Below are 24,414 nucleotides of genomic sequence, written 5' to 3'. Positions count from 1 at the left end.
AAAATCTTGTTAGTGAGTCAGTTAGGCTTATGAAGAGATCTATTTCAATATTTCGATTAAAGGTTGACTTGCAACAAAATTCACATTACAGTTATTGGTATCAAAAGATTCGCCATGTCTTACTCTGTTGTGTGGTAGGTGCCAAATATGTGGAAATGTGATTAAAAGCTCTTAAAAGCTCGAAAACAAAAAGCCGCCGTAGATTGGAATCTCTTGATTTCGATGACGTATCCGCGGATTTTGGTTATTGTCTTGTCACGTGATGTTCTCGCGTGAATTGAAAGGCCAATACAAAGCTCAATATCAAACTTATCGTAGCAATAGTTTATGACAAACACTTCGGGTTTTACCTAAGACCCCGTATCAAATATAAATGCTCGCTACTTTACAGTTTCAGCTTGGCCATTTCGTCCGACTATTCAACATACGTGTTACTACATGTCCGAGTTGCGATCATAAAAAATGTCAAATTCTGAAGAGTTAAGACCCTGGCGTTTCGAGCCTGACGCTATATCTGAAGAAGATCCTCAACGGAATCAAACCTCCCAGGAAGTAAGCACCGCCACTAGCCAGCTCTTATGTGCCAAGCTAGCTAGTAGTAATAGTTTTAGCTTGAGAGTGATAGAACGAATATTATTATTATATACATGTATATGATTTTAATGATGATAATTATCGCTTCATATTGTGAAAAAATAATTACAGATTTTTCTCGAATGACAACATTAACAATTTAAATCTAGTGCTGCACTGATAAACTGTTGGATAACATCGACCTGATGTATTAGCTATGGTCGCATAGACATATCTGTTCATTTCTTTAGGAGCTAATACCACCGGCTACAGAGTGGTGTGTCTGCAAGCGCTGTCAAGACATGCCATCTCTTCCTGAATGTTTGTGCTGCCATGATGCTGAGTTTTCGCATCGTCTCCATGACCGCAGAGAGCATGAATGCCTGTGTATGCATCCTAGTGTGGACGAACTTGTGGCGCCTGCACCCCTTGATTTGGGGCGGAATAATTACCTGCGATATCATAGTGAGTTGGATTTTCATTTAATGCCAATAACACCAAAGCTATGCTAATGTGTCATGCATTATCTACAGTTCTTGTGTTACACATTTAATGCATTGGTTGAACACACATATTCTGAACTCGTGGAACACAAGGAGAATTGTTATATTGGCTTGTACACTTACTACAGTAGAGAGTTTATTAGTTTTATGATTTTATTATATAAAGATCGAGATTATTTTGATGATCAGCAATTATTGTTTTTCAATAATTGTTTTGGTAGATAATCTATTCCCATTTGGAGAGCCATCGTCAAATGCTTGGAAAAGGTTGTGTGCATACCGCAATCTTGTGTTTTGGTTTATGCCGCAAATCTTGTTTGCAAGTCTGCAAACTCTTCTTCATCATCCGTTGGTGGGAAAAGAGCCTGAATCTTAGACACCAAGCAGGCAAGTAGAGGCCGTTGCTCACCGCGACGAATTTGCGGCATAAGCCAAAACACAAGCTTGCGGTATGCACACAACCTTTGTAACAGCATCCGTTGTAATGGACCTCACTCTCAGGCTGTGGGAAATTAGATTGGACTGGCATCGCTTGAAGCCTTCCAGCTCCATGGCGTTAGAGCTGGTGGTCTCCGTTGACTGCAAAGTAAAAAAGTTACGACCAACAATCACTTTCACATTATTTGAATGAATTATTTAGCTAGATCAGCAACTTCATGTTTATGTATTAATAACTACTAAAAAATTTCGGTTTTTGTCAGGCTGTGAAGTAAAAACTGTCAAAGTTTTACCTTGACAAGATGGCTGCTGACTATTAAACCGCAGCTCTGATCCATCATAGTGTAGGCCCCGTATAGTGCGCAATGCCCCGGACTATCACATCTACTGTCACCTGCCAAATCAAGCTCCCAATCGATTGCTGCCATCAATCCCTCGTTATGCAGGGTGTACTGCTCAGCAATACACTGTAAAATATTGTAAAACTTAATTATACAAGGTTAATTTGTATCATTATCATTAGTCTAAGAATGTAGAATCCTCTTCCCCCTTTTTGTGTTATATTATGATGAAGAATCAGAATTTCAAATTATAATATATTTCTCTTGAAGGATGACATATTTTCATTAAAAAAAAAAAGTTGTTTCTAAATGTCGTTATTCAATTAGTGTGCCTAGCTTTTACTAACATTTTCCAAGTTTATGGGTAAATATTAACACTCACACCATGTAAGTATTCTCTTTGTTGGTAGAGGCAAACGATGTGGCATGGTATCGCGATGTTCAGGAGCGACAGAAAACGGAGGTTCTGCGTAAGGCATCCGCCAGAAAAGAGTGATGCAGCTGCCAGCAGGGGGTTGATGACGTGAGCTCTGTTCACCCTGGCAGTTGTTTCCCAAGTGTATGATTGGTGACAGGAGGCACATGTAACCTTGAACTCTACCCATCCGCCTTCTCGCACCATCATGAATGAACAGGGGAGGGCGCAGGCGTGACAGTGAAATAGTCGCTGGAGTGCTGTCACACTTACTATTATTTTCTCCTCTTTGAAGGAGAATTCGGGTCTGAAATCACAACACAATAGTTGACTTGCAATGAGATTTGTACAACATCACTTCCTGTTATTATATCATATTTGCTTGATCAGAAAAAGAATAAATATATAGCCATGCAATCATGACACAGATTTTACAAAACCTTATCAGAATCCATGATATTTTAAACATAAAAATGTGAGTAATAACTCTATGGATATTCTTTATATTTTGTCAAGTTTGGTTAAGTTCAGCTCTATCTTACATGTAATTGGAGTGTTTGACGCTGGCCAACATAGCGCTCAAACTCTTCCCAGTCTTCAGTGGTTGGCACAAACTCTTCATCATCTAATACTAATAATAATCATCTAATAATACTAATATGCTATTAACGATGATACCGGAAAATGACACTAACTATTTTATATAACATATCTATAAGTGAGTGGGGTTAAGAAATTTGGCGAAATTAATCGTGAAACTTATAACATTATTTTATCAATTATAGATTAATATATTACGTTTTACAGATAGATATGCAGCATGAATTAGTTTTGTTATTATAATAAGAATAATACACGTAATTGAAAAGATAAAATATTAATAATATCATATTACAATTAAATGACATTAATATTGTAATATTAAATATAGATTAATACAGTAGTATTAGGAGAATACTAGAAAATAACCCGAGTTACTACTACTAATACAAGTGGCTCATAAAATAAATTACTCACGTGCTTTGGTGGCATGTGGAGTATGCAAACAGGTTAGAAAACATGTCGTCTTTGAAATGGCGAAAACAAAGGTAAGAGTAAGCAGGCGAATAAATAAAGTTTGTCACATCCAGCTTCACCCAGTTGCTCCACGCCCGGTGAAGGTCTGGTCTTTTCTCTGCTCTTGGCTAAGAAAAAAGGTGCTTCTCAGCTTACCAGCTGCACAAACACGATGTGGTGCGTTAGAGATTATGACGAATTGAAATTAACAAGTTTAATCCGAGAAAGCGTATCTGCTATTTGCGATAGATCACTGAAACTAACATTACCTGATCATGTGACTTACAATTCCCGCCGTATGGCGCGAACAACTTCTACAGCATTTTTCGACCATCATAGCGGACCAAAAGGTTCATCATTTTTATCAGAGGATGATATGCAATCGTTCAAGCTAAGTTTAAAAAATTAAACACATTTTTATGCTATGTTTTGAGATATCAGTGCCCAAAGTTGCAGCATTATGATGCCGATAAAATAGACGCGTAAGAACAATAGACATGGTTTTTATCACGAGCGTGAAGTATATTTGTGAAAATAGTTCGTCGAATAAGGATGCATGAAAGTGTAAACATAAACCATCTCCCACACATACGTCACATTTTAGCCGTTTTGGAAAACGAATCCAAACTAGGGCGGTCTCGCGTCGCTGCGATTTTCTGTTCGTTTTTGAGCTTTTAAGAGCTTTTAATCACATTCCCACATATTTGGCACCTACTACATAACGAAGTAAGACATGGCGAATCTTTTGATACCAAATAACTGTAATGTGAATTTTGTTGCAAGTCAACCTTTAAGAATAATGTGTGGGTACCATACCAGTGTACCTTGCAGGCCACACTGGTAACGGCTCAAGCACCAGCTGACAAAAGTTTGACCATGTGCTCTTGCTTTTTCACAACTGTAACTAGTCTAATCATAACTAGACCAGTCATAACTAGACCAATTTGTACTTAGATATACGAATATTGTGCTAGCTCGAGCTTCTTCCATTGCAGGTGTAAAGCTGATTGCGTCGTCAATTAAATCCGAATTGCGGCATGTTACAATAGAGGAGGCTGGACTACTTGATTACTTCACCAATGATTTTGTGCCAGCACTCGAAGTTGACAAGAACTATCATATTTTCTCTGACCTTCATATTACGAGGTCATCATCCACTGGTATGTTCTTGTTCCTGCGCAATTCTTCTGTAGTGAAGACTTTTACCAAGTAGTTGTCAGGTAGGCCTAAGGGCTTGTCACTATGGGCCATCAGGAGCACAGGTTTTCTTTGTCGCTAGCAATGTCTCCGGTCTGTTACAGGAATGGTCAACAGATATTGTACTGTTATTCAGTATAAGGTATTGTCCACAGATATTGTACTGTTATTCAGTATAAGGTATTGTCAACAGATATTGTACTGTTATTCAGTATAAGGTATTGTCCACAGATATTGTACTGTTATTCAGTATAAGGTATTGTCAACAGATATTGTACTGTTATTCAGTGTAAGGTATTTTCAAAAGGTGTTGTACTATTATTCGGTATAAGGTATTGTCAACAGATATTGTACTGTTATTCAGTGTAAGGTATTTTCAAAAGGTGTTGTACTATTATTCGGTATAAGGTATTGTCAACAGGTATTGTACTGTTATTCAGTATAAGGTATTGTCCACAGATATTGTACTGTTATTCAGTAGAAGGTATTGTCAACTGGTATTGTACTGTTATTCAGTATAAGGTATTGTCAACAGATATTGTACTGTTATTCAGTATAAGGTATTTTCAAAAGGTGTTGTACTATTATTCGGTATAAGGTATTGTCAACAGGTATTGTACTGTTATTCAGTATAAGGTATTGTCCACAGATATTGTACTGTTATTCAGTGGAAGGTATTGTCAACAGGTATTGTACTGTTGTTCAGTATAAGGTATTGTCAACAGCTATTGTACTATTATTCAGTGTAAGGTATTGTCAACAGGTATTGTACTGTTATTCAGTATAAGGTATTGCCCACAGGTATTGTACTGTTATTCGGTATAAGGTATTGTCCACAGATATTGTACTGTTATTCAGTGGAAGGTATTGTCAACAGGTATTGTACTGTTGTTCAGTATAAGGTATTGTCAACAGGTATTGTACTATTATTCAGTGTAAGGTATTGTCAACAGGTATTGTACTGTTATTCAGTATAAGGTATTGTCCACAGATATTGTACTGTTATTCAGTATAAGGTATTGTCAACAGATATTGTACTGTTATTCAGTGTAAGGTATTTTCAAAAGGTGTTGTACTATTATTCGGTATAAGGTATTGTCAACAGATATTGTACTGTTATTCAGTGTAAGGTATTTTCAAAAGGTGTTGTACTATTATTCGGTATAAGGTATTGTCAACAGGTATTGTACTGTTATTCAGTATAAGGTATTGTCCACAGATATTGTACTGTTATTCAGTAGAAGGTATTGTCAACTGGTATTGTACTGTTATTCAGTATAAGGTATTGTCAACAGATATTGTACTGTTATTCAGTATAAGGTATTTTCAAAAGGTGTTGTACTATTATTCGGTATAAGGTATTGTCAACAGGTATTGTACTGTTATTCAGTATAAGGTATTGTCCACAGATATTGTACTGTTATTCAGTGGAAGGTATTGTCAACAGGTATTGTACTGTTGTTCAGTATAAGGTATTGTCAACAGCTATTGTACTATTATTCAGTGTAAGGTATTGTCAACAGGTATTGTACTGTTATTCAGTATAAGGTATTGCCCACAGGTATTGTACTGTTATTCGGTATAAGGTATTGTCCACAGATATTGTACTGTTATTCAGTGGAAGGTATTGTCAACAGGTATTGTACTGTTGTTCAGTATAAGGTATTGTCAACAGGTATTGTACTATTATTCAGTGTAAGGTATTGTCAACAGGTATTGTACTGTTATTCAGTATAAGGTATTGTCAACAGGTATTGTACTATTATTCAGTATAAGGTATTGTCAACAGGTATTGTACTGTTATTCAGTATAAGGTATTGTCAACAGGTATTGTACTATTATTCAGTATAAGGTATTGTCAACAGGTATTGTACTGTTATTCAGTATAAGGTATTGTCAACAGGTATTTCACTGTTATTCGGTATAAGGTATTGTCCACAGATATTGTACTGTTATTCAGTGGAAGGTATTGTCAACAGGTATTGTACTGTTGTTCAGTATAAGGTATTTTCAACAGGTATTGTACTGTTATTCTGTGGAAGGTATTGTCAACTGGTATTGTACTGTTATTCAGTATAAGGTATTGTCAACAGATATTGTACTGTTATTCAGAATAAGGTATTGTCAAAAGGTATTGTACTATTATTCAGTATAACGTATTGTCAACAGGTATTGTACTATTATTCAGTATAAGGTATTGTCAACAGGTATTGTACTGTTATTCAGTATAAGGTATTGTCAACAGGTATTGTGCTATTATTCAGTATAAGGTATTGTCAACAGGTATTGTACTGTTATTCAGTATATGGTATTGTCAACAGGTATTGTACTGTTATTCGGTATAAGGTATTGTCCACAGATATTGTACTGTTATTCAGTGGAAGGTATTGTCAACAGGTATTGTACTGTTATTCAGTATAAGATATTGTCAACAGGTATTGTACTGTTATTCAGTATAAGGTATTGTCAACAGGTATTGTACTATTATTCAGTGGAAGGTATTGTCAACAGGTATTGTACTGTTGTTCAGTATAAGGTATTGTCAACAGGTATTGTACTATTATTCAGTGTAAGGTATTGTCAACAGGTATTGTACTGTTATTCAGTATAAGGTATTGTCAACAGGTATTGTACTATTATTCAGTATAAGATATTGTCAACAGGTATTGTACTGTTATTCAGTATAAGGTATTGTCAACAGGTATTGTACTGTTATTCAGTGGAAGGTATTGTTGAGCTGTAGACATTTTAAAGCCAGCCTTTCCATTGTCATGAGTCAGTTTTTCTTTTCAACTTATGTCATCACATAAAATGTGACACTTTTCACATAATTACAGGCGCTATTCTTGTGTAGTTGTATATCAGAAGCCGTTTCTTGCACTATGGGCAAGTCGGTAATATTTGATAAATTATATTTCAGTATTTGTGCTTCTCGCAGGAATGTTGCTATAAACAAGGGAACACAACTCATGTAGTTGTAAAGAAATTGTTCTACAACCAAATTTATCTATGGAGAAGACAGTATGAGTTTTTTTCTAGTTTTAATTTACGAACTTTCTGGAATTGCAGGCACAGGCGTGTAATTTTTGCTAAACGTCTGACCAATCTGACACAGTTTGCTATTTTTATTAGTACTATGTTTATTAGTACTATGTTTATTAGTACTATGTTTATTAGTACTATGTTTATTAGTACTATTTTTATTAGTACTATATTTATTAGTACTATTTTTATTAGTACTATGTTTATTAATACTATGTTTATTTGTACTATGTTTATTAGTACTATATTTATTAGTACAATGTTTATTAGTACAATGTTTATTAGTACTATGTTTATTAGTACTATGTTTATTAGTACTATTTTTATTAGTACTGTTTCATTATTTGACATGTCTGACTATTTTAAAGTGGGAATTTCAGTGTCAATGTTTGGAGTTTTCCAAACAATAACACTGAAATGTTTTGCTGTCGCTCACTAGCATTTAGAAAAACTTAAAGGTTGACTTGCAACAAAATTTGCATTACAGTTATTTGGTATCAAAAAATTCACCATGTCTTACTCTGTTGTGTTGTAGGTGCCAAATATGTGGAAATGTGATTACAAGCTCTTAAAAGCTCAAAAACAAAAACCTGCCGTTGATTGGAATCTGTTTATTTCTCTGACGTAGTCATTACAGTTTGGTTATCATCTTGTCACCGTGATGTTCTCACGTGAATTGAAAAGCCAATAAAAAGCTCAATATAAAACTTATCATAGCACTAGTTTATGACAAACACTTCGGGTTTTACCGAAGACCCGGTATCAAATATAGATGGTCGCTACTTTACAGTATTGTTTCGGCATTATCTAATCATCAAGTCGTAATCTGATCATGTGACCCAATACTTCGCAAATAATTTCTGCTGCACTTTTCGATTATCACAGGTGACCAACAGGCTCGTCATGATTATCAGACCATGATATGTACTCCTTTGAGGTAGGGTTAAAAAATTAAATGAATTTTCACGGTAAGTTATAAGATATCACTGCTAAAAGTGACAGCATTACAATGACGGTAAAACAAACCTGTAAGAACAATAGACATGGTTTTATTGAATGCGTGAAGTATATTTATGAAAATATTTTGACGAATGAGGTTGCATGAAAGTGTAAACAGAAACCATCCTGTAACAACTACGTCCCATTTGAGCCGTTTTGGAAAGCGAATCCAAACTACGGTGGGCTCATGTGGCTGCGATTAACTGTTCGTTTTTTAGCTTTTAGGAGCTTGTAATCACATTCCTATATATTTTGCACCTACAACACAACAGAGTAAGACATGGTGAATCTTATGATACCAAATAACTGTAATGTGAATTTTGTTGCAAAGCATCCTTTAAGATTTTTAAATTAATGCTTTTTATTTTTGTAATTTGTTCATTTTCGTAATTTCACTTTTATTTTATCGAAATGTCGAATATCTAATCAATTCTTCAGAGGTTTATTTGTGAATGGCTGCCAGGTTCCTGCATGTTTCTCTTAGCTATCAAAATATTCTACAGCAGCAGGTTTTCTGAAACGTTAATGCAGTTGAGAGGTCTGCTAGATACAAATCTAGCATCAGCTTCTGCACCAGTTTGTTTTTATTACTAATAATCTGCGTAAGTTGTTTTTGTTAGATTATTCAGCTCTGCAGTATATAGTTAGTTCCACAGTATATAGTCAGCTCTGCAGTATATAGTCAGCCCTGCAGTATATAGTCAGCTCTACAGTATGTAGTCAGCTCTGCAGTATATAGTCAGCTCTACAGTATATAGTCAGCTCTGCAGTATATAATCTGCTCTACAGTATATAGTCAGCTCTACAGTATATTGTCCGCTCTACAGTATATAGTCAGCTCTACAGTTTGTAGTCAGCTCTACAGTATATAGTCAGCTCTACAGTATATAGTCAGCTATGCAGTATATAGTCAGCTTCGCAGTATATAGTCAGCTCTGCAGTATATAATCAGCCCTGCAGTATATAGTCAGCTCTACAGTATATAGTCAGCTCTACAGTATATAGTCAGCTCTGCAGTATATAATCAGCTCTACAGTATATAGTCAGCTCTACAGTATATAGTCAGCTATGCAGTATATAGTCAGCTTCGCAGTATATAGTCGGCTCCGCAGTATATAGTCGGCTCCGCAGTATATAGTCGGCTCTGCAGTATATAGTCAGCTCTACAGTATATAGTCAGCTCTACAGTATATAGTCAGCTCTACAGTATATAGTCAGCTCCGCAGTATATAGTCGGCTTCGCAGTATATAGTCAGCTCTACAGTATATAGTCAGCTCTACAGTATATAGTCAGCTCTACAGTATATAGTCAGCTCTACAGTATATAGTCAGCTCTACAGTATATAGTCAGCTCTACAGTATATAGTCAGCTCTACAGTATATAGTCAGCTCTACAGTATGTCACGGCTCATGGCATTCTTGCTTGCTACTCCAGGTATGAGCATCATCTATAGTGAACCGTTCGGCTCAAGAGTTCAGGATATCTCATCAATCAATGTCATCACAAGGTCAAGTTTCTCTTACAATCTAGGTAAGGGTCAAGGCGGTATTTCGTGTGTGCTATGAGGTAATATGGAGTCATTCACTTTATCTGTTGTCATTGCTCTTGTCTACCATCAGCAAGAGTAATGACAACACAACTTTCGAGATCCTATTTTCTTATAAATTTTTTCGATTGCCAAGTTTCCATCCAGTGATAGTCTGGCGACACCTGGGTGGTCTAGCTAGTCTAGCAACACCTAGGTCATCTAGCTAGTCTAGTGACATCTGGGTGGTCTAGCTAGTGTAATGACACCTGGGCGGTTTAGCTAGTCTACCGACACCTGGGTGTGCCAGAGCCAAAGCGCTTCGATGGGCCGACAAGCAGATCATGTTTCTATAGGGGTGGCTATAGCAGAGTGATGCTTGCGCGACGCCTTATATCAAGGTTGTAACTTTAGGAAGTCAAGGACAAAACAAAGCAATGGTCAAAAGAAAAAAACTGCCATTTATGGCGTTATTCGTTATGTACGTGTCTCTAGCTCATAGAGTTTTTGTTACTAATGAAACAAGTTTCAAGTGCTACGCCGTTGGTCACTAAGGTTGCTCTATGGTCAGCAAGATTGTTTCTATGGTCACTAAGGTTGTTTCTATGGTCACTAAGGTTGTTTCTATGGTCAGTAAGGTGGTTTCTATGGTCACTAAGGTTGTTTCTATGGTCACTAAGGGTGTTTCTATAGTCACTAAGGTGGTTTCTATGGTCACCAAGGGTGTTTCTATGGTCAATAAGGTTGTTTTTATGGCCACTAAGGTTGTTGTTATGATCAGTAAGGTTGTTTCTATGGTCACTAAGGTTATTTCTATGGTCACTAAGGTTGTTTCTATGGTCACTATGGGTGTTTCTATGGTCACTAAGGTTGTTTTTATGGTCACTAAGGTGGTTTCTATGATCACTAAAGTTATTTCTATGATCACTAAGGTTATTTCTATGGTCACTACTTGATTGTTTCCTTGGTTACCAAGGGTGTTTCTATGGTCACTAAGGTTGTTTTTATGGTCACTAAGGTGGTTTCTATGATCACTAAAGTTATTTCTATGGTCACTAAGGTTATTTCTATGGTCACTACTTGATTGTTTCTTTGGTCAATAAGGTTGTTTTTATGGTCACTAAGGTTGTTTCTATGGTCACTAAGGTTGTTTCTATTGTGAATAAGGTTATTTCTATGGCACAAATATGGTGCTTCACACGGGTGTTTAGCTATCAAACAGCGAGATCGAATCACGACAGAATAAAAGCATTGCAGTGCCATATGGGGATGTGTAACTACGCTTTCGCTGTATGGAAATTTAGTTAATATGTAATGTGCACCAATTTTGTTTTACTTTTTGCCTCGAACGGATTTCATTCTTTATTATTAATGTTCTACAGGCGATGGATTGAACACGCATAGCAGTTACCTTAGTCTTATCGATTGCCAGTTCACAGGAAACATGCAATCAGGTTTTGCTTATGATCCAAAGCTGCCTCTTATCACCGCCTTTAATGTCCGCAAGGCAATTCCTGCCAACCAGAGACAAGATATTAATGAGGATCTTGACGGGCAAGTAATCAAGGTCTGTCTAGAGCTCTATACAAGGAAGATGCATTATTCATTTGCTTCCATTTGTTTGCTTTTTTAATTGTTTTCATACAAATTATGATGTCTAACAGATTCTGGGCACACTTCATAATTGGAGTAGGTTTGTAAATGGTCTTATCTTGTTCTATACAGCGTGGCATAGCCCAGAATTATAGACTGGGTACTGAATTCCTTTGACAAGAAATCAACCAGAGGGACGACTATACATGTAGTTTAATTCAAAGTAACTTATCATGTGACATGCTTCTGCACTAGCAGCCACAAAGGTCAATGATGACCTCGGGTTATTGTTGAAACGAAGTTAACCAAAGACTTTACGCCACCTCCAAAGTATCAGCATTATGTTGTTGTATGTTCAATTGTTATAGAACCTTATTCAGTATAGCCTTAATACTGATGAAGAAAGCACAACTTGTGTCTCACATTATCACGGAGACTGCCTCATCACACCTAATTTCCATAGAATTGCCTAGGAATTTTAATCCTACCCTAACCTATTATGTGCCTCTCATCGAATAATATGAAGAATGATAGCAAAATCAAGTTGATTGTCAGAAATATGTTGTTCAGGTCAGGGATGACATTTCCCTGGTTGATTGCCCAGTAAAGACATGTAGCTGCTGGTAAGTCGTTTCGTTAGGCAACATTAAAGTTTAGCTTAAATGTAAAGAAGACAATGCTCATATCGACAGGTAAAACGTCTCCACACATCAAAAGAACCTGCAAATATCCTGATAGTCTGTACATACTTTAGAGACCCAAATCGCGGTACTTCTAAATAAAGTAATTTGTTCCAGAAGAGGAAAATCAAATGCTTCTTTTGGAGAATTGCAAGTTTTTCTGGCCCGAAATAAGCATATTTTGATCTGAGTTGAACATGATCTACAGATCTGTGGTTTTAACAGCCCTTCAGTATGAAGCCGAGACTTGAACAGTGTACTGCAATCAAGTGAAGTGAATGCATGCAGGTCTCTCATCTATGGCTGATATTCTGACAAAGAAGGCTAAAAATGGTTGTGGCATGCGCACAGGATGGCATATGTGCGGAATGGGCTGTGCACGGAATGGATTGTGTATGGAATGGATTGTGTACGAAATAAATTGTGTACGAGATGGATTGTGTACGAGATGGATTGTGTACGAGATGGATTGTGTACGAGATGGATTGTGTACAGAATGGATTGTGCACGGGATGGATTGTGTACGGAATGGATTGTGTACGAGATGGATGTGTACGAGATAGATTGTGTATGGAATGGATTGTGTACGAGATGGATTGTGTACGGAATGGATTGTGTACGAGATGGATTGTGCACGAGATGGATTGTGTACGAGATGGGTTGTGTATGAGGTGGGTTGTGTTACTAATGGGGTGTGCACGGGATGGACTGTGTACGAGATCGATTGTGCACGAGAAAGATTGTGCACGAGATGGATTGTGTACGAGATGGATTGTGTACGAGATGGATAGTGTACAGAATGGATTGTGTATGAGATGGATTGTGTACGAGATTGATTGTGTACAGAATGGATTGTGTATGAGATGGATTGTGTACGAGATGGATTGTGTACGAGATGGATTGTGTACGAGATGGATTGTGTACGAGATGGATTGCGTACGAGATGGATTGTGTGCGAGATGGATTGTGTACGGAATGGGTTGTGCACGGGATGGACTGTGTACGAGATGGATTGTGTATGAGAGGGATTGTGTACGGAATGTATTGTGTACGAAATGGATTGTGCACGAGATGGATTGTGTACGGAATGGGTTGTGCACGGGATGGACTGTGTACGAGATGGATTGTGTTCGAGATAGATTGTGCACGAGATGGATTGTGTACGAGATGGATTGTGCACGAGATGGATTGTGCACGAGATGGATTGTGTATGAGATGGTTTGTGTACGAGATGGATTGTGTACAGAATGGTTAGTGTACGAGATGGGTTGTGTACGAGATGGATTGCGTACGAGATGGATTGCGTACGAGATGAATTGTGTACGAGATGGATTGTGATCGATTACCATTGATCACAAGAGACAGCCCATTATCACAATGAGACAACCAGTGCATTCACAGATAACTGACTTTCAAACAGCTGAGAACACGCCTGTATAGAAGTCAGCATATAAGCGCAAACCATAAGGCGATCATTGTTGAAATGACAGACTGCCATAGCGATGTGCGATTTTTAACTATTCCTAACCAGTTAACATTAATTTCAAAATCAGCCATGCTGATTTCCAAATTTTAAATTCTATTTTCATCGATCCTTCTGAAATATTGTAAACACACTACATGCGAGTTCTCTGATCTCTAATTATACTATTACAAGTTTGACAAGTTGCTTTTACAAAACCTGAGATTGGTGTTTTTATCATAATAATCTTGTATGGCCTATTGTGTAGGCATCTGCAAACAAATTGGAAGCATTTGAACCATCAAGGAAGTGCCAAACCAAGGGAGGCCAAACCAAGGGAGGCCTTAAGTTAGTTTTTACAATGAAAGTGTAAAGAATTTATCAGTTTTTATTTCCAATAACTGATAATATGAAGAGTATGAAAAATCTGAATATGAAGAATTTTCAAATCTTTGTGTTACGCCTCTTTTTAAGACAATAAATAATGCTAGCACGTGTGACATGTAGATAGGACAATATATGGATATATATGAGTTCATATTGTAGATGAAGACAGTTGGTGAGGTGGTCTACTTGCAAGCACTCATATTGTAGATTAATACAGTTGGTGAGGGGGTCTACTTGCAAGCATTCATATTGTAGATTAATACAGTTGGTGAGGTGATCTACTTGCAAGCGAAGAACACAGGAGAAAGTGAGCAGTATAGCATAATTTTCGAACTGCAGGCAGCTGATGTGAACCAGAGAGTGACGGTGCAGCTTCTAGACTATTCTCCAGAAATGTACATAGAAAAGCTTATCATCTACGACAGCAACCGAGATGAGTAAGTCATTTCCTGTTGTTTGCCAGTCTCCTGAACCATAAAAATATGTGATTATGGCTGCCATCCTAATTGCTTCATAACCCTAACAGTTTTTTTTAGACATTATAATGGCTGCTTGATTTTGTTCAGAAGTTGTTTGTAATATCTAATGTATGTCTAATATCTACTGTATGTCTAATATCTAATGCAGGTCTAATATCTAATGTATGTCTAATATTTAATGTATGTCTAATATCTAATGCAGGTCTAATATCTAATGTATGTCTAATATCTAATATATGTCTAATATCTAATGTATGTCTAATATCTATGTCATCGTTGCATTTTAACTTGCATAAACAGCAGATGCTCCAGATAGCGCCGACCTCCAATAACGCAAATTCCGTTCAACGTATTTATGTAAAGTTTTTGCTTCATATTACGTAATAAATTCCGTATAAAGCGTGAAGTTGATCAAGATGTCAATTTGATTTGAGTAACCAGAGTCCCATCGTTAGTCTTGAAAATCGAGTTTTCTCGTTTGCCACATTTGGGCGAGAAAATGGTGTATAGGCATATCTCTATAATACATACAAGTACCCTGGCAGTCTAGTGTGTCTCTATTGTACATACAAGTAACCTGGTAGTTTAGTGTGTCTTTATTACATATACTAATACCCTGGCAGTCTAGTGTGTCTCTATTATATATACAAGTAACCTAGCAGTCTAGTGTGTCTCTATTATATATACTAGTACCCTGGCAGTCTAGTGTGTCTCTATTATATATACTAGTACCCTGGCAGTCTAGTGTGTCTCTATTATACATACTAGTACCCTGGCAGTCTAGTTTATCTCTATTATATATACTAGTACCCTGGTAGTTTAGTGTGTCTCTTTAATACATACTTGTATTCTGGCAGTCTAGTGTGTCTCTATAATACATACTAGTACCCTGGCAGTCTAATGGGTCTCTATTATATATACTAGTACCGTGGCAGTCTAGTGTTTTATCTATAATACATACTAGTACCCTGGCAGTCTAGTGTGTCTCTATTATATATACAAGTACCTGGTAGTCTAATGGGTCTCTATTATATATACTAGTAACCTAGCAGTCTAGTGTGTCTCTATAATACATACTAGTACCCTGGCAGTCTAGTCTGTCTTTATTATATATGCTAGTACCCTGGCAGTCTAGTGTGTCTCTATTATACATACTAGTACCCTGGCAGTCTAGTGTGTCTCTATTATATATACTAGTACCCTGGTAGTCTAATGTGTCTCTATTATATATACTAGTACCCTGGCAGTCTAGTGTGTCTTTATTATATACACTAGTACCCTGGCAGTCTAGTGTGTCTTTATTATATACACTAGTACCCTGGCAGTCTAGTTTATCTCTATTATACATACAAGTACCCTGGTAGTCTAGTGTGTCTCTATTATACATACTAGTACCCTGGTAGTCTAGTGTGTCTCGATTATATATACTAGTACCCTGGCAGTAGAGTGTGTCTCTATTATATATACTAGTACCCTGGTAGTCTAGTGTGTCTCTATTATATATACTACTATCCTGTCAGTCTAGTGTGTCTCTATTATATATACAAGTACCCTGGCAGTCTAGTGTGTCTCTATTAATTGTACTAGTACCCTGGCAGTCTAATGTCTCTATAATACATACTAGTACCCTGGCAGTCTAGTGTGTCTCTATAATGCATACTAGTACCCTGGCAGTCTAGTGTGTCTCTATTATATATACTAGCACCCTGGCAGTCTAGTGTGTCTCTATTATATATACTAGTAACCTAGTACAGTCATAATGACACTTACGAGCTTAATGCGTTCCGAGACTGAGCTCGTATGTCAATTTACTCGCATGTTGGTGCAATTTATTTATATATAGAATAATTAAATATATATTGATTAGTTTCCATACTCTAAAAAAAGCAAATAAAACACTCAAAACAAGATATTGTATCAGAAAGAACATTTTGGTTATTGTCCTAACGTACTACATGCTTTCAAAAAGCAACAAATAAAAGATAATGCAAGGAAATGTGATTAATTAAAATGTAAAATTAAATACATACAATAGCAGTTAACGCTCGCATTTGCCAGGGAGGGAGATATAAGTTATCCTTTGTTACAACAGTTGACTTTGATAAATTTGCATTTTATCAAAGTGTTAAAAGACAAACTTAGAAGCAAACCTAAAAGCAAACTTTCATTTTCAACTAAATGTAATTAAAATTTCTTCGGCGTTCATAGTTTGAAGTTTCTCGCTGGTTAGCGAGAAATTTTTCCATTTTTTTCGCTTTCACGACTAGCCGGCCGTTTTAAGATAAAACCTATCTAAGGACGTTTGCCTTTGTCGCCCTTTCAACATGTTGCGATTAGGACGAACACAGGTGTTGTCACAAATGGTTAATGCACGACCACTAGCCAACTTGTCCGAATGTCTATTAAACAGTTTTGATAGATAGCGCCGACCTTTTCACATGGCGTCGTTTCAGTTACGCTGTCACCGGCCAATTGTTTGTCCAATGCCTTCAGCGGTCGTGAAGATCGCTGCGCCGTTTAGAAACTATGGTTCCTTTTGCGAACTAAATGCCCTGAATATAATCCTTCTGTTTGATAACTATGAATGTATTTCTGTCATATTGCCGAGCTAGCTCAATCACGCATACACATTTCGCATATTTTCAATATTTTTCCATTTAATATCAATTGTTATCATTTGCTTTTTCTTTGTATTATCTTTCATTTTACTGGCAAACTTTCGGTCTACGCACAGTAGGTTTAATTCACATATTTCTGCACAGAAAATCGTGCACAAAAAACACGGTACAACAGTATAACCTGAGCAGCTAAAAAATACAGAGTTATGCTGTTCTCATAAAACACCTCCGGCATACTTGGCAACTGACTCAAGTGCTCGTATCTCAAACATGGCTCGTATGTTAGTGCTAAAACTTGCTTGAAAGCTGGCTCGTATCTCAAGTTTCTCATACGTTGGAGCACTCGTAAGTTGAAGTATTGCTGTAGTCTAGATCAGGGGTTGCCATGAGAGACCATCAGGTGTGCCAATAAAGCACAGAGGATAAGCCGCTGTGCAATTATTCGGGCAATCGATTAGTGCAGGTGTTAGAGTCGGTCTTCTAATCGGAATGTCATGAGTTGGAGTCTCAATGAAAGATATCTTTTATCATAACCTTTAACCCTGGCGATGGATAGACGGACGGACAGAAACCGGCACCGCTTTCGCTATCGTAAATATACATTTTTAGACATACAATAATTTTTATTTTTCTTTTTTTACCATGTCTTGCTGTTAAGAAAAATATAGAAAAATATCGATTTAAATTGGCATTGAGGGTGTGCGCTCCCTTAACTTGTCATAAAATTCTCGTAATCATGAACCTGAAATCAAGTAAAAGATATAAGAAAAAGAAAAGTTGTCGATCCAAACCAATAATACCACAGTTACTCTACTCTCATGAAATTAAAAGTTATGTTTAGTTTTTTGTTATTTGAAGAGCTGAAAGGGTAGTTTTGGACGGTTTTGGAACGGATTAAGTAATTTACATGTACTGTATTTTATGGTTCGTATAACATAAAATTCGCATAATGTAAACATTTTTGAAATTGAAAATTTAATTTGTAAATCTACTTTAGTACTTTTGTAATACCTGTTTTGTTGCCCTAAGCATACTTTGTAACTAGTATATGAGTGCAACCTTTATTTGTAGCATGGTCAATGCACAACAAATAGCTATTGATGAAGACAATGTTGACCTCCCTCTGATTTCTTCAAGTTCTTCTCTCACCGTCAAGTATTCTATAAATGGAACCAAGTCTGGCAGATTAATCCTTTCCATCTCATCACGTGTGTAGAGTTCCATAGTTTCTATCTTTACTGGTAGAACTCTCTGTAGTTACTCTATCAGTTTATTGATTATCGTTGTTATTAGTGATCATTCTACTGTTAGATAACTCTACTGTTAGATAGCGACTACTCAAAATACCTCTATTGGAAATCACCTAAATTTATAAATAGGAATAAATGGTCACAGGGATGTTTCTAACATCAGGTTGTTCCATTCAGGTAAACTTGTAAATTAACTTGATGAGATTTTTCTCTAACATGTTAGATAGAGATACTAGCAGACACTTTTAACTAATTATCTCAATTTATGTCAGATACATGGAGCGAGGCTATCAAAGTTAATAGTTTTATGTACGGCAATGTGAGCAAATGTTCAAGTGTACATACAAAGTGTACATACAAAGTGTACATACAAAGTGTACATACAAAGTGTACATACAAAGTGTACATACAAAGTGTACATACAAAGTGTACATACAAAGTGTACATACAAAGTGTACATACAAAATGATTTTTAACATACAAAGTGAAATGTTTCTCTAGCGATTGATGCTTTATAAATGAAAGTGAAGGACTGATAAAAACTTAGAATATTCTTTAAAATTGTAAAAGGGAAAAATGTAAGTTTAATTGTGGCATATATAAGCTAATTTAGTGTTTACTATGGCATATATAAGGTAAGTTAGTGTTTAATTGTGACATATATAAGCTAATTTAGTGTTTAATATGGCATATATAAGCTAGGTTAGTGTTTAATTATGACATATATAAGCTAGGTTAATGTTTAATTATGACATATATAAGGTAAGTTAGTGTTTAATTATGACATATATAAGGTAAGTTAGTGTTTAATTATGACATATATAAGGTAAGTTAGTGTTTAATTATGACATATATAGTTTAAGTTAGTGTAAAACTTATCTGTTCATAGCTAGAGCAAGTTGCACATCGCTAGCTTCACCTCCAGAGTTGCTCACTGCTGAGACATTTGTCTTTCTGTATTTATGATAAATTGAGAATACAAACCGTTTTTATAATTGTTTTATTAATTTAAGTTTATGTCATTTATTTTTTCACATTTCACTTTCATTGAGCATTTATATTTCCTGTAGTTCTAGCTAAAGCTTGCTATTCAATCATAATATAACTTTACGAGTTGTTAGAGAGGTTTAGGTTTAGGTTAGAGATGTTACTGTTATAGTAAGCGTCTTAAATTTTGGTTGCATTTTATGAAGCCTTTAGTAGCCTGTGTCCTTTAGTAGTTTATATCCTCAACTCTGTGTCCTTTAGTAGTTTATATCCTCAACTCTGATAGGATTCTGAGGCTTTACCTCTTTTTTCATGTTTAAATACAGTAAATGCCTCTGCAATGTAACTAACTCGTTCTGATGTTTAAATTTTAGGGATTTTACGTTAAACAAAGCCGAAATACATGTACATAGCTTAATTTATTCCTTCCAGGTTATTCCAACACTCACCCCTTCGGTTTTCATAATTTAAAAAACTAAACTATATAATTTAATGGCTGTACATTATATTACCATAGATGCTGAAAGTGATGTGCCAGACACAGGGGGAGCAATCCCTCACAGGGTAAGAGCCACAATAAGACTGAGGAACTGTGAGTCAATGAATAACAAGAGGGGATTACTTCTCACTCACTATAACAACCCTTCTGATGAGCGCATGGATATATTTACTCGCATCAAGTAGGTTTGACCTTCTCATAACTTTCACTTAACCAATATTGTTTTTATTGACACTTCAAATGCCTATCATGGTTGTGAAAAAACCATGGACGTCGCTTATATCAGTGCGGTGGTTTCTTGAGAGAAATACTGAAAATTCTCACTACGGTACAAATTTAGTTTGTGCAATAGAAGACCAATATCTGAAAACATATTTGGTGCATGCTTGTGCGTCATGCTTGTGCGTCATGCTTGTGCGTCATGCTTGTGCGTCATGCTTGTGCGTCATGCTTGTGCGTCATGCTTGTGCGTCATGCCTGTGCGTCATGCCTGTGCGTCATGCCTGTGCGTCATGCTTATGCGTCATGCTTGTGCGTCATGCTTGTGCGTCATGCCTGTGCGTCATGCCTGTGCGTCATGCCTGTGCGTCATGCTTATGCGTCATGCTTGTGCGTCATGCTTGTGCGTCATGCTTGTGCGTCATGCTTGTGCGTCATGCTTGTGCGTCATGCTTGTGCGTCATGCTTGTGCGTCATGCTTGTGCGTCATGCTTGTGCGTCATGCTTGTGCGTCATGCTTGTGCGTCATGCTTGTGCGTCATGCTTGTGCGTCATGCTTGTGCGTCATGCTTGTGCGTCATGCTTGTGCGTCATGCTTGTGCGTCATGCTTGTGCGTCATGCCTGTGCGTCATGCCTTTGCGTCATGCTTATGCGTCATGCTTGTGCGTCATGCCTGTGCGTCATGCTTGTGCGTCATGCTTGTGCGTCATGCCTGTGCGTCATGCTTGTGCGTCATGCTTATGCGTCATGCTTGTGCGTCATGCCTGTGCGTCATGCTTGTGCGTTATGCCTGTGCGTTATGCCTGTGCGTCATGCCTGTGCGTCATGCTTGTGCGTCATGCTTGTACGTCATGCTTGTGCGTCATGCTTGTGCGTCATGCTTGTGCGTCATGCCTGTGCGTCATGCCTGTGCGTCATGCTTGTGCGTCATGCCTGTGCGTCATGCCTGTGCGTCATGCCTGTGCGTCATGCTGATAACAAAAACAAAGCTATGGTTATCTATCAAAACTTTAAATATGGCGATACTAGTACCTCTCAATACTGGTACAAATGTATAGATGGAATATCGTACTGCCTTTGTCTGACCGAACGTAGAGAGAATGTCAAAGCTTTTCCTATGGAGATAATACAATTGTCCGCATGAAAAGAATTGGCTTTGACTACGATATAGCAATTGAACCTTACGAAAAACCGAAAATAAGAGTAAATGAGAAAACCATTGTGTTTCATAGAGTTATAGAATTCATAGTTTCAAATAATATGTTATTTAGCGTGTGCATACACTATATGGTATACAGTAACTTATACCGTATAGCGTAGGCTATCAATATGCCTTGTATAGCTCAGTGGTAGAGCGTGTGGATTTGAAACTTTTGGTTGCATTCTCTGTGAGTTCAAATCCACCAGAGTGTGAAATTTTAATTCCAGGTTTTTAATAGCTATAGCTGGACATATACAGAAACACACGCACAAAAACTTTGAGATATATATATGTATATATATATACTAGTTGTGCCACACGGCGTTGCCCGTGTAATAGAAGAGTATTTGGACAGAAAATTTGTATTTAACATATAACAACATTTGCCATTCTAACTTTCAAACTACATATCATGAGAAAAGTTTTTTGTTTTATAAACAATGAGAAGTAGGGAGAGTTTGGCTATTAGCCAGTTTAATAATGTGAGCGAACATCTTCTCGTGACGTTATGTTATGACCCGCGTAACACGCAAAGCAATTAGGTTTTGCTCTGATATAATGACTTATATTGGCAGATTAGCAATTCGACTTCCATAGTCTTGTGGGCTAGGCGTAAGACTGGTTAATTGCTTGGTCCGAGATCGCATCCTTTTCGGTACGAAATATTTATTCCCACAAGATTTTGAAATCTGTAGCCGGATTTCCAACAGACTTTGAGAAATATATATATACGTAGATTGATGTGTAAGTTTGTGATTGGTCTCTTTTTTAAAGATATGACTCAACTCTTCATGGCTTTTTTTAAACAAATTTTTATTTAATTTACTTTATACTGATTTAGGCATGTTTAGGCATGACTTATGGAAGTCTATTCTTTAGATATGAGCAGGTAATACTTGAGAACATAACAATAACAGGGAACAGTGAGGAGGCCATGCTAGTACCAAGTGTTACCAAGTACAATGAAATCTACATGCCGACAGTGCAGACTCTGGAGGCTCCTTATAGAATGGCAAACATCACATACTATATACAGCAGAGCACATTTTCTCACAATGGTAATTATCGTGTTCACATTTACCATGATAGCGTCAGGTTTCCAATGTTTTTACAGGCTGTGAAACTGAATCCTTTACGTAAATATTTGTTAAATGCTTAAGTGAAGGTGGTGACTTGGGGCTGTTCTTATTGTCTACCGTTCTAGGCATGGGCATAGTTGCGGAGCACAACCATGTTGACTACTCCACCAACATGTGGAGGTGGAAGTTCAAAGATAATCTCGTCTCCAACAATTTGGCAGGAGGTTTGGAGATAGAGCTTCCTCTTATACTTGATCCATATAGCAGTGGAAACCACAGCATTGAGATCAACACCAGCAGGTAGAATGAGTCTACTGCTACTGTGTTTGTGATCATTGTGGGTGTAGTTCACGCCATAAAAGTTGATGTATTTATTTGAAGGTCAAGTTGTGGTCAGCGTTCTTAATAATGTTTTAATTTTACATGATCGTCTCTGCTTAGAGGAACGAATGCTGGGGCTGCATACCCATTGATCTAATTCTTACATTAATATTATACATAATATATCTACATGTATGTACATGCATGTACAGTCATACCTCAACTGACGAGCTTGATGCGTTCTGGCACCGAGCCGTATGTCAATTTACTTGCATGTATTTGCAGTTTATTTATATATATAGAACACTTAAATATATATTTATTGGTTTCCATACTCTAAAAACACAAACCAAACTTAAAACAACATATGGGAACAAAACAAGCATGTTGGTAATTGTTCTGACTTATCAAGTGTTTTTAAAAATCAACAAATAAAAAATAATGCAAGGAAATGTGATCAATGAAAATGTAGAAGTAAATAGATACGATAGCAGCTGCAGCTATTGCTAGCGTTTGTCAAGGAGGGAGAAATAAGTTATTCTTTATTACAACATTTGACTTAAAATTTGATAAATTTGGATTTTGATGCAAAGGCTTAAGAGCAAACCTTTATTTTAAACTGAATGTAATTACAAAATTTTTAGCAAATATTTTAAATTTCTTCTCGCGGCTTAGCTAATTTTTCCTTTGTTTCGTTCTCACTATCAGCTGGTCGTTTTAAGAGAAACGTATCAGAGGACGTTTGCCTTTCAACATGTTGCGAAAAGGATGACCACAGGTGTTGTCTCAAAGGGCTAATGCGCGACCACTAGCCAACTTGTCCGAATGTCATAGTATCGTTTAAGTTACGCTGTCGCTGGCCAATTGTTTGTCTTTTATCCAAAGCATGAGCAGACTCTCCATCTCAACGTGGAGATCGCTACGCCGTTTGAAAACTATGGGTTGGTCCTTTTGCAGGCTTAATGCCATTCAATATTATCTTTCTGTTTGATAATTATGCATATTGGGGATGTATTTCTGTCACATTGGCGAACCAGCCCAATCATGCATACACCTTTCTCATATTTTTCAATAATTTCATGCCTGATATCAATTGTTATCATGTGCTTTTTCCTTGCCTCATCCTTCATTGTACCGATTGACTTTTGGTCAGCGCCCAGTACTTTTAATTCACCTAATTCTGTGCTGATAAACGCGAAACAAAACACATTAAAAAGTATAACCTGAGCAATTGAAAAATGAGAGTGATGTGGTTCTCATAAGATATACTTGACCTCTGACCTATACCTTAACTCGCATGCTCGTATCTCAAAAGTGGATCGTATGTTAGTGCTAAAACTTACTTAAATGCTGGCTCGTATCTTAAGTTTCTCCTATGGTAGGACACTCATAAGTCGAAGTATGACTGTATAATAATAACAGTATAGCATAGTAATTTGTTGCGTGTACTATATATAGTACTGTCACACCTTGGCTTGTGGTCACCATTAAATGCAAATTTTATTAATGTATCACATAAATGTGAGCAGATACTTATGTCTACATACC

The 24,414-nt window shown here is 36.9% G+C and overlaps 1 protein-coding gene across 1 annotated transcript in view; it reads left to right on the top strand.

Moving 5' to 3' along the window:
- LOC137397289 (protein bark beetle-like) overlaps positions 1-24,414 on the top strand; it is a 163,939-nt gene that overhangs the window by 77,814 nt on the left and 61,711 nt on the right. The window contains 8 exon segments of the mRNA XM_068083579.1: positions 4,322-4,486; positions 10,000-10,095; positions 11,473-11,657; positions 14,468-14,649; positions 18,381-18,517; positions 20,064-20,226; positions 22,346-22,524; positions 22,671-22,845. Of these exon segments, the coding sequence (XP_067939680.1) occupies positions 4,322-4,486; positions 10,000-10,095; positions 11,473-11,657; positions 14,468-14,649; positions 18,381-18,517; positions 20,064-20,226; positions 22,346-22,524; positions 22,671-22,845 (1,282 nt within the window).

The sequence above is a fragment of the Watersipora subatra genome, chromosome 5 (assembly GCF_963576615.1).
Source record: "Watersipora subatra chromosome 5, tzWatSuba1.1, whole genome shotgun sequence".
Taxonomy (NCBI): Eukaryota; Metazoa; Bryozoa; class Gymnolaemata; order Cheilostomatida; family Watersiporidae; genus Watersipora; species Watersipora subatra.
The sequence above is the reverse complement of the archived record's forward strand: the minus strand, read 5'-3'. Positions and strand labels throughout refer to the sequence as shown.